At 41.3% G+C, this 11,905-nt stretch overlaps 1 protein-coding gene across 1 annotated transcript in view; it reads left to right on the forward strand.

The window, feature by feature from the left end:
• Positions 1–623: 623 nt before the first annotated feature.
• LOC102300661 overlaps positions 624–11,905 on the forward strand; it is a 15,741-nt gene continuing 4,459 nt past the window's right edge. The window contains exons 1-2 of the mRNA XM_042228019.1: positions 624–1,128; positions 3,215–11,899. Of these exons, the coding sequence (XP_042083953.1) occupies positions 3,426–11,899 (8,474 nt within the window). The 5' untranslated portion in view covers positions 624–1,128; positions 3,215–3,425. The remainder of the gene's footprint in view (positions 1,129–3,214; positions 11,900–11,905) is intronic.

Genomic DNA, 11,905 nt, shown 5'->3' on the forward strand with positions numbered 1-11,905 from the left:
TGTGTGTGTGTGTGTGTGTGTGTGTGTGTGTGTGTGTGTGTGTGTGTGTGTGTGTGTGTGTGTGTGTGTGTGTGTGTGTGTGTGTGGGCATGTGCGGAGGAGTGCGTCTCCATTAAGGCCCATGTGTGTGTGTCCATCATCCTGTCAGGCCAGCCCTGCACCCGCCAAGAATCCCAGGAAACTATCTGCTGCAGCAATCTCCTATTATAGCAGCATGCTGTAGGAGGGGAAGGAGCTATGGGGGTGAAAGGGGGAGGTACAGTTCCTCCCCTTCCTTTGCCTTATGGCCTTTTCTGCTGGGGGTTGAGTGAGGCTGTAGTCAGGGAGATTAGACGGGCCATGGTTTGAGTACTGTAATAAAGTGAAAATTCAGGTTAAAATTAACCTCTCAGACATGATGTGTCAAACAAAAAATAAAAGGAAATAGATGGGGGGGAAAAGCCCAACAATGATAGAAAAAAAAATTCCCTCATTTTGTCCAACATGACGCTTCATTCAAGCAAAGTGGCCGGAGGCCACTTGTTGACACTCAATATAGTGCTTGTCAGTTCTGTTCAACAAAGAAGGTGGCACTTGAGTGCAACACAATCAAGTTATTTCTGTCTCCCAGAAGGGTACCCAAGCTACAGCCCCTCCATACACCCTCCCAAACACTCAGCACCATAGCGCATCCTCAGGAAATTAGTGTTTTCTCCTGGTTTAGATCTTGCAACCTCCTCACAAACTTGCAATACGTTTCCAGTTTACTGACAGTTAGCTCTGGCTGCTAATGGCCAATAGTAGCTGTCCAGATTTATAAATAGTTGAGAGGCTGTTTGTTTCATCCATCTGACACTCGACACCAAAGGATTTCACAGACCCACATGCTAGCCCGAGTCCTCATTCTGGTCCCCCATGGTGGACACTCTCCCTGGGACAACTCCTCTATTTCTGTCTAGTCTCCAGCCCGAGTCCTGCTTGCGGCTCAGAGACCTGAAAGTGGACTACATAGAGGGGCTTTTTGGATTTCTGAGAGCTGGAGCTGTGAGAGGGGACAGATCAGATCAGCGTCAAAGGCTTTTTTAAAGAGATGAAACACTTTTGAGGAGTTTACAACAAGGCGCAAATTATGGAATATAAAACTCAAAGGTAAGGCAATAATCTCAGTGTGCATTCTTGTTCATATTTGAAAGAAATACATGAAAAATGCCCCCAAAAAACATGACCATAACAGATGTACATAACATTACTCTTAAGCTTGGAATTTCAATGATTTTCACACAGATAAGAAAGGTAAGAGATAAGAAAATCTCTGATCCCGTTTGTAAAAAGGTAGTACACATTGACTTACTGAAGGTACTGTGCAGTGTTTAGCTGCACTTATAGAATTTGGTTTTGTTCCACTGAAACTTGCTGACATCAGTAAACATTTACTGTTATCCTTTGAGAAGGTACAGAGACATTCCCGTTCAGTCTTCCTTTGGACTGGATTGGAGTCCCATCTGAAAACGAGTCATCTTTGGTGTCAGGTTTAAGCTGGAGACCCGTCACTGCACAAAAATAAACCTGTCACATGCAAGAATGGGCTGAAATCAAGCTGGCAGTTTTACAAGACACCACTGCAAAAAAAAAAAAAAAAAAAAAAATGCAGCCGGATGAGGGATGGCTATCAAAATTGTGCACGTCTTTAATGCTTCTTTTTTAAGAAGTCTCTCTCTATATACCAAATGTTTTGCTTGATTCAAGACAGACTGGGATGAAAACAAAAATCTAAAATGTTTTCATTGCTTTGATCATTTTCTCAATGTTTCTTTTAATACACTGAAAGAAGATGCTTGTTGTGAGTGTACTGGGACAATGCAAAGACATGGAACATGTGGCCTTGTTCAAGCTTCTGCGTTTTTTTTTTTTTTGCTTAATAGAGAAACGTGTTGCATTATAGTTTTAAACTTCTTTTTATTTCTGCATCGCTCTTATTAGATGCTGATGTAGTCGGTCAGTACAGCAGTGTGGTGAGTAACTGTGTTATAGATGTGTATCAGATGGATAGCCTCCAGGTCAAAAGATATTAATGACCCACTGAGTACTCTGAGCAAGGTGATGGCTGCTTGGCAGCTGCATAGTATTTAACCAAAATATACCCATGATATTACCCATTTACAGTACAACAGAAGAAGAATGTGATACCTCACCTATATCCTGCAGCTGGGAAGAAACAAACTACATTATTGCAGATATGTTAAACTATATTTTAATATTTAACCCAGGGTTTGTGATTTGTAGAATTGTGGATATATTTTCTAATTCAGTTTAGTGAATTTTGAAGCCCACCACAAGAAGTTCATGAGTGTAAATAATAGGAAAAGTAAAGCTTCTGTGTCAGCTGTTCTACTACTTAGATCTTACATGTGGCCTTGGATGTTTTGAGTTTCATTTAGATTAAGGCTTTGCATGTTTATTTATGAAAGAAGAACATTCTTTGTAATTAATGATAATTTAAAGGAGTCTAAATGACATATAGTTTGTTTGAAAAAATCGATAACAGATTATGCACTTTACTGGCAGTAGATTAGGTAATTTATACATGTAAAATCCCAGAATAGTAAGAGCTATGCTTAAGGATATTATAATCTAATTTTCACCCCCTATGTAAAGAAAAAAAAGTTTCAGTGTCACACTTGACAAGTCCTAATAAGATGTTTTCCCTCTTTGACTAGACAGGAAACAGGCTGATTGAAGATCAGCAGCATTAGTGACTTGAAAATGTGACATTATGTGTTCATTTCAAGCTCTGATTACTCAGTTTCTGTCTTGCACTGCGAAGTCAATTTGTGGTGCATGCGTGCCCATCTAAATTTGTACAGATGCATCTTGATTACCCTAAATAACTCACGTGAGGCTGTCTTCGCCGCGCCTAGCAACAGTGTAGTTTTATTCACAACATGTCTCTGATCTCTGAAGGTCACAGTGATTGAGTGGAAGGATTTACAGCGCTGTTTTCAGAACCACATACAGTACATTGTGGCTTAATGCAAAAGAAAATTTAAACGTATCAAGACCAGCAACCAAAAACTTAAGCACCACAACAAATGACATATTGTGAATATTGTATATATTTTAGTCTTTGGATAAGTTTGCAATAAATTGAGCAAAATAGTGTTATGAAACTGTGTTTTATACAGTGATGGATTACAGCACTCATCCTGGCCTATTTCCCATTTCCTTTTTCTTCTAGGAAAACAACAAACTCTGGGATTGTTTTGGAGACAGGCCAGCTAAATGGCATGATGCCGTAGGAGCTACTGGCTTTACAAAATCCTGACCCAGGGCCCTAAATTCTGGGTGCAGCAGCTCCAGCACCAGGCAGAGTGTGTAATTTTGAGGTCTATGTTTGCATGAATGTTTGAACAACTGAAGGCAGACATTTTTGTTTGCAATTCTGCATCATGACCTCCGTTGAGAAGCGCCGCTCTGGCCGAAAGAGTGGCAGGCATCGAAGGCACAGCGATGGAGGCTACAGCGACACCTCCAGCGGTGGGTCCTTCTTGGATGAGAATGACCGTGAGGTCTGCAGTCTGACAGACAGGGCATTCAGGAGTCTCTGTATCGGCGATGAAGCTGTTTATAATGACTCAGACCTAAGTCTGTCTTCACCCTGCACTCAGAGAGACAGACAGCTGGCCTTTAGCCAGAGCGGACAGGACAGAGAGGACGGAGAGGACAGAGAAAGGGAAGAACTTAAGAGAGCTGCACGTGAGAACTTCAGCCTCAAGGTGCAGCAGTATGGACAGGACTGGAGCCATGGAAGAATGTATGGAGGTGAGATTCACAGAGATCCACAATGGGAGGTTCATGGAGAAAGGACACAGGGGAGGATTTCTGCCACATTCCAGCACTCCGTTGTGGAAACCTCTCAAAAGGAAACATCTTTAAAGGAGGAACGGCTCAACTTTCTCAGCAATGGAGCCACAGAGTTGAGTTCACAGCAACGCAAAAGCAACTCCAGAGTTTCCTCTCTCATCAGAGCATTTAATTCTGAGCGAAACAGGGATGGAGTAGGAATGGATGACAAAATCAGAGAGTGGAAAGATGAGACGAGCTGGGACAAATCAGCTCTAATGAGTATCCAGAGGGAACTTTCTGAATTCTCTACATCATACCAGCAAAATTTTCACAGCAGTCATTTCCCCTCTTCTGGTTCATTCTCATATGGAGACAACAACCTCCACTCCTTTGGATCTGATGTAGCAGCAGTGTCTCACAGTTCTGCATCTTCTTTTATGAGATCTTCACACAATAAACAGAGCATGTGCACACAGGTCAACTGCAACTCTAATGTCTTTATACACAGCGAGTTTAGTCCCTTCAAGGTGTGGAGGGACCATAACAGGTTTCCCTTCCAGCAAGGACAAATCTCAGGCTTTATGCACCGTTCCGAGTTCGCTAAATGGTATGAGACACCTATGTACAAGGAGCCTTCACAGATGGGTCAACCACAGGGTCATTATACAGGTATCAGACGGCCAAGGAGTAACTTGGCACCCATGATTTCACCATCTCTTCCACGTTCCACCTCGACATCTACAGTGCTACAGAACGCTTCAGCTGTGGAGAAACGCTGTGAGTCAGAGTTGGCAGGTAATTACCCTCACAGAAAAAGAAGCCAGAGTGTGGGAACCAACAGGCTTCCGTCCCATCGCCCATCGACTGCATCACCCACCATTGAGATGTCTCGACGTGTGAGGGACACCATCAGCTCTGTCAAAGCCCTCCAGCAGAAAATCAAAATGATGGCAGAGCAAAATATTACTACGGAAGTGACAGAAAACCAACAAACAGTACTTTACAGAAAAGAAAATGTAAGTCTTGGCAATAATGCAGTAACAGTGGCACCTAACGCTATTGGCAGTAACACAAGCACCACGCCATTTAACATCAGCCAGCTGCTGACACCTCTGGTCCATGCACATCAAGAAGCTGTTTCTTCTGATCTCCAACATTATGCAACTTCTCCTCAACCTGTAGAGCATTCTCCAGTACGAGCTGAAAGCAGGGGTGTGACTCCCGACATTAGGATGTCCACCTACAAATCCAGAGCCACGAGTCTGCTCTTCAATCTCAAAGACAACAGAAAACGAGTAAAAAGCACCTACAGTCCTACCAAATTTAAAGCAGCGGAGACGTCCGAGAACAACAAACAGCCACCAACGCACGAGCCTAGAGATACTGTGATAGATATCCCTGAATTTCCAGATTCAGAAATTCAATTTTCACAGCTACAAGAATCCAGCAGGACAAATGCTGCTATGAACCAGTATCGCATCCCAGAACTGTCACTTACAATGTCAAATTCTCAACCTGTAATGGCAACTACAGGCCAATATGCAGAATACTCTTTAAGCGATTACCAGAGAGCTCAGATGCAAGCCCAGATGGTTCATCACTCTGGGTTTACTGGATTTTTACCTGAAAACTACACCGGCAATAAGCTGGCTAATGGACAGAATCTCCATGAAGATTTAGCATCATTTGCTCCCTATAGGCAGGATACTATGGCTGATGTAGGAACTTTGGGAGGGGCTTTATACACACATAAAACACCTTATTCAGCTACAGAAACACCAAGGCTAAATGCTGACAACAATCAAAGTGGAGAATATTTAATAAGCAAGCCAAACATTGAACAACCTTTTAATGAAACAGTGGGAAGGCTATTCACAAAGGTGGAGAAATGTGAGCAGCTCAAACACAACAAACATGATTACAGTAATGTCTCCTTACAGGATAAGTGGAGGCAGACAAACAGCCAAGATACAGAAAAGCTCAGCATGAATGCAACTATCTCTCCATGGAAACAAGAAACAGCTACTTTAATGGAAAAGACAAGGCAAGAAAGTCACCAGGACAAAGGAGTGCTTCAAACACATTCTGGATGTAATGAGAAAACTGATTTGAAAGATCATTATTTTAAACAGGATTATAACAAATATAATGACAATGAATGTATAAGCCATCAGATGTTTTCTTCTGCTAAAGACAAACATATAGGCATGGGTGAAACAAGTCAAAGAAAACAATATATGCAAATTCCAAGGGGACACGAGGTCCAGAGTCTTCAGCCTTCAGAAGTGAAACCACAGTCTGAACATAATATACACATAAATTCATTTAACCCAGACAAAACATCTGCCCCCCAAATAGCAGAGCAGATGACGGAGAGACAGTTTGCTGAGGTCAAGGCTAAACAGGTCATGGCAGAACATATAAAATCCCACCACACCCAGGCAGAGGTGGCAAAAGTTCAGCAGGGGGCTCAAGTGGAGCAGCCTAAAGCAGAGCCCTCTAAGTTAATTTTAGCAGGGCAGAATGATTCGCAGAAAGACGCAGCAGAGCGGGTCAAATCAGGACTAATAAAGGAGGAGAGAGGGAAACAACCCCAAGCAGAACATATTAAAGAAAATAAAGAGGAGAAGATAAAAGGAGAACAAACAAGACAGTTCAGAGAAAAACAACCAGAGCTTGCCAGAGAGGAGCAGACAAAGGCTGAACAAACCAGAGTACACGAGGTAAGAGATGAGCCAAGAAATATCACAGAGGAAGCAAGAGCTGAGCACATTAAAAAGGAGCAGGGTAAGCAGGTCAAAGCGGAACGAGCTGAAACAGAGAAGCTAAAAGAAGAGCACATAAAAACTGAACTGGCAAAAACCGAGCAGGCTTGGCAGACGAGAATAGAGGAAGCTAAAACTGAACAGGCCACAGAAAATTGGATCAATGTAGCACAAGTCCAGCAAATGGAGGTAACCACTGAACAAGTTAAGAAAGAGCAGACAGAAACAGAACAATCTGGAACAGAAAAGGTTAATGTAAAAACGGCTGGGGTGGAAAAAACAGAGCATGCAAAAGAGCAGCAAACTGAAGCAAAAGAAGTGAAGACAAATGTAGCTGAAGTGGAGAAGATCCAAACAGACCACATTAAAGCTGGGAGTTTCCGAAAAGCAAAGGAAGTAAAAGCTTCAGTTCATGTGAATATAGAGCAGTCTACAACAGGAACAAGCACAACGCAAGATGCTAAACCTGAAGTTGGAAAAGCAGAATGGGCAAAGCAGGAGCGAGCTAAAGCAGAGCTTATAAAAGCAGAAAGCATGCAGGAAATGTCAGCTAAACTCACAGCTAAACTAACGGCTGCACAACTGGTCAAAAGTGAGCCAGATAAAGTCAAGCAAGTCAAGACCGAGCTAGCTAAAGCTAAAGCAGAGTTAGCCAAAATAAAAGAGAAAATGAGATGTGAGCAAAAAGAGAAAGGCAGACATGCCATCATCATAAAAGAGGATGGCACTTCAAAGAACGATGTTCCTTCAAAGTTAAATATAAATGAAAAAGAGAATTACTTAAAGAAAGATAAGGAAGTTCAAAAGCGTCACCAGGAAGAAACAGTTATCAGAAAAGATAATGATCAATCCAGCAGAGGCAGTGATGATTATGAACATCTGAGAGAGAAATATGGCTGTACTAACAGAATTTCAACAGACAAAAACAATTCATCAGTGACAGGGAATGTCTTATTAAATGGTCCTTGTGAAAATCAAGTTTTACCTCCTAATAAAGTTGAGAAAGTAAATAAGGAGAAATCAACAGAAGAACACAGTCCTACAAGCAGATTTATCACAGCTAACCAAAAAAATATAGAGGAAGTAGGTGGCTTTAAATCCAGTGAAGTCTCTGAAAGTCAGCCTGTTTACAATGTGTCAGCCAAAGAATCCAAATTACCCAGTGCCAATTATTCTGTAACTAATGTAAATAACAGAGCAAATTTTGACACTGTTAGCGATAACATGAAGGACAACAGTGTTGAAAAATTGGAAAAATGCACCCCTGTGAAAGACACTGAGGTTTCACAGCAAAGAGATTCTGATTGGGTGAAACTGCTACCCCATGAAAGGAAACCTAAGTCAGCTGAGCACAATGTAGGCCCAAGTAAAGATCAGCATTTTATGCCTCCCAAATCACTGTCTCATAAAGAAAGAGCCATGACCAAGCAAGAGATTCTGACTTCCAAGATAAAAGCTCATGCTGAAAAGGAAATTTCAGCAATTAAAGAAAAGGGCTGTGCTATACGAGATGGATTCATATCCAAAAATTCTTCCAAGCAATTAGCTTGTAGTCAGACAGTTAAGATACGACAGAGGCCGCCATCGCAGGAGGCGTCTAAAAAGCATGAAAGTATAATGCCCAGTAATGCAACACTGAAACCTCAGATGGGCTCTTTAGGAGTACAGATGGACCGTGTCAAGTCTGTTTCACCTTCAAGCTCTGCTACTATACCAGTTAAATCTACAGCAACCACCACTCATAATATCATGAGCACAACTGAATGCTTGCTACAAAATCAAAAGCTGGAGTCCAAACCAATGCAAAATAAAGAGCAGCCACTCACGATCAACCAAGAAGAACAGAAAGCAGTTCATGCAGAAATATCTGGAAAACCAAAAGATGGAGGTAAAGACTCTTCAGATATAAAAGCTGACATTCCCAACAAAAAGGAAGAAGATCCTGCAGACGCCACCTGTGTCAAAACTGCAAGCTCCAAACCTGTGATGACAGAAAAGGCTGAAAGTAAAGAAGAAGCTTATGTAGACTTAGCACCTTCACTAAACATTGTCTTTGGTCAGAAAAAAGAACCTGCAGCTGATCATAGCTTGCAGATTATGGGAATAATGGTAACTGTACACGAAAGAAAGCCAACTGTGAACACTGGTCAAGGGAATAACAATGCTCAAAACCATCTGAATGTAACAGAGAAAGAAAACAACAGTTCAGAACTGGATAAGTGTTCTCCCAACTCATGTCTAGAATTAACTGAAAGAAACACATCTTCAAATGAGGTCATAAAGAAAAATAACACGCAGGAAACAGAAGATCAGGCTAAATTTGTTAGAGAAAGTCATCCTGAAAATGTGCAAGAAACACCACTCTCGGAAGCAGTAAAGAACAATATGAAGATGTGTCAGGAAAGGACACATCCACAGCAGGATGGTTCTACTATGAATACAAAACCTCAGGGGGAAACACAGCCAGAAACCTTGACCAAAAAAGGTACCATCACTGTACCCGCTAAAAATACAGTGCCAGGTGAAACTCAACCCCTTCACCACAAAGAGGACATAAAAGCAAGACAAGGAAAGGATCACAACACAGATAAAATGCTAAGAGAGAGGACAGATGAAGAGAAAAATCCACAAAAAGTGCAAACAGCTCATAGCAATGAGAACTTAGCTGTCCCAACAGTGAACACTGGAATCAACAACATGAATGATGCTGAAATGCTGATAAAGCAGGTCGCTAAGCAAGTTCTGAAAGAAGATATGACAAATGTGGACAATCAGGCCAACATCAGCAATGTAGATGGCAAAACAGCACCGCTACTTGAGGAAAACAAACATGACTCTATAGTTCCAAAAATGTTAAACACCAGTTCTTCCAACAAGTTATTCAAAAATGAAAACACACATGGATCACACAAATTTCAATATAATGACAACCAAATCAGGGATAATAAAAAAGAGAACGATAACGTGCACATTGACAGCATCGCCATCAGAGTTGTACCATCAGTAACTGAGACGGATAACATGGCGATAGTTGGAAAAGAAGATGGTGCAACTTTGCCATTTGATCGAGTGCAAGCTAATAAAGAGAAAGAAGTTACATCATCTAGTTGCCAAGAAAAAGTTATCACTTTAAGCACAGAAGAACAAGCATGCACTGAGAGATCTAGTTCTGATGACACACATGTGCTGTCCAGTGTTAGAAAACTGTCTGATTCGCTGAAATTTAGCAATCAACAGAATAGCAACAATGCAACAAGCGAGAATACTCAATCTGAGAATGAAGAGCTTGAAAAAGTAAAGAAATGTGAGGAACTGGTGGGTGAATCAAGTGAACAACAAGCAAATGGAGACTACTTTCAAGTACAAGGGATAACAGAAACCAGTAATGAGCCACAGTACAATAGCAAAACTGATAGAGATGCATCAGAGGGAAGGGGACTTCCAGGGTTACCACCAAACAGAACAGCTGCCAGCAATGAAACACACAATGAAGGAAAGATTGAAGCCTTTGTGTTCACTGTGGATCAAAGTAAAAGAAAAACAACCGATTCAAGTACAGTTCAAGATGAAGATGCTAAAAGGAAAAATTGGGAAGCAGAAGATAAGCTAGAATCAAAACAGACAGACAGATCTAGGAAGAGATGGAATAATAATGAAAATGCTAAGGCAGAACAAGCTAATCACATTAGAAAACAAACTGAGAACCACTCCACTGTATCGGCAACCGAAAGACAAAGTTCAAGAAATTCATTCCCAGCAAGGGAGAGCACATTTCAAGAAAAACCTGAAGTTAAAACAAAACCAAAAGGAAAGCTATCCACAACACCAGAGATATCAGCAATTGCAGACTATGCAAGGTTAAAAGTAATTGTTTCAGAGGACAGAGAAGCAAATACTTTTCAGGAATACCCACCCAACAAAAAGGAAGGATTCTTTCCACTAATACAGACCCGTCATAGCAGACGTCCTGTGTTTACTACTGACCCACATGAGAACTCTGTAAAAGAGAAAAGTTTGCCAGATAAGACAGAAATGAGTGCTAAGGTGAATAAAGTACCCAAACTACTAGTATTTCCAATCACAGACAAAGAGCATCAAAGAACAGGGATGTTCAAACTGGGAGAAAAAGAAAGACAAGATTCCAAAGTGAAGGAAAGCCCGGCAGACAATGCAGCAAAATACACCCAACACAAAGAAAGGAACCATTCACCAAAAACTCAGACAATACAAATATCTGAAGCTGGCTCCCAAAAGGGATGCCAAGAAGATCAAACCGTTTGTCAGCCAAATAGTCATTCTTTGCAACCAGCAACATCATCTTTTGTAGTTAACGACTCTCTACATCCAACCATGGAGCAAATGCGCAACAGGAAAGAAAATTTTACTCAACAAATGCAAGATGGGAGATTTGAAAAACATCAAAATAAAGACCTGGGGCCGAAGACTGACGATGAGAGGACAGAAAAACTAAAAGAAGAAAGTCTTGAAACTCAGCATGGAATAATCATAGCAAAGCAGCAGCGTACGAAAAAACAATTAGAAGAAGAGCAAGCATTCATGTCTGAAGAGATAAAAAGAGAAGAAGACATGAAAATAAAGCATATATTGGATGAGAGTAGAGCTTCTCTGGCTGAAGAAGAGAGGAGAGCCACTCAGAGAGAAGAGGAGAGGAGAGCAAAAGAGCGTGAGGCCGTAGCTATTAAGATCAAGGAGAGGCGAGAGAAGCAGAGGGAAGCAGAGAGATCAGATGAAGAAACAAAATTCAAACAGAAAGAAGAGGATATTAGAGCAGAACAAAGAGAAGAAAAAGTGAGAATGAAAGAAATTGAGGAAAAGAAGAACAGAAGAATAGAGGAGCAACAGAGAGCTGCACAAGAAGAGCAACAGAGGAAAGCTGCAGAAGAAGAGCAGCAAAAAAGAGCTGCACAAGAAGAGCAACAAAGAAGAGCTGTGTATGAAGAGCAACAAAAAAGAGCTGTGCAAGAAGAGCAACTAAGAAGAGCACAAGAAGAAAAACAGAGAGCTGCAGAAGAACTGAAAAGAAGAGCTGCACAAGAAGAGCAACAAAGGAGAGCTGCACAAGAAGAGCAACAGAGAAGAGCTGTGTATGAAGAGCAACAAAGAAGAGCACAAGAAGAAAAACAGAGAGTTGCAGAAGAACTGAAAAGAAGAGCTGCACAAGAAGAGCAACAAAGGAGAGCTGCACAAGAAGAGCAACAAAGGAGAGCTGCACAAGAAGAGCAACAAAGGAGAGCTGTGTATGAAGAGCATCAAAGAATAGCACAAGAAGAAAAACAGAGGGTTGAAGAAGAACTGAA

The sequence above is a fragment of the Haplochromis burtoni genome, unplaced genomic scaffold (genome assembly GCF_018398535.1).
Source record: "Haplochromis burtoni strain Fernald_Lab_line unplaced genomic scaffold, NCSU_Asbu1 Contig_296, whole genome shotgun sequence".
Lineage (NCBI taxonomy): Eukaryota > Metazoa > Chordata > Actinopteri > Cichliformes > Cichlidae > Haplochromis > Haplochromis burtoni.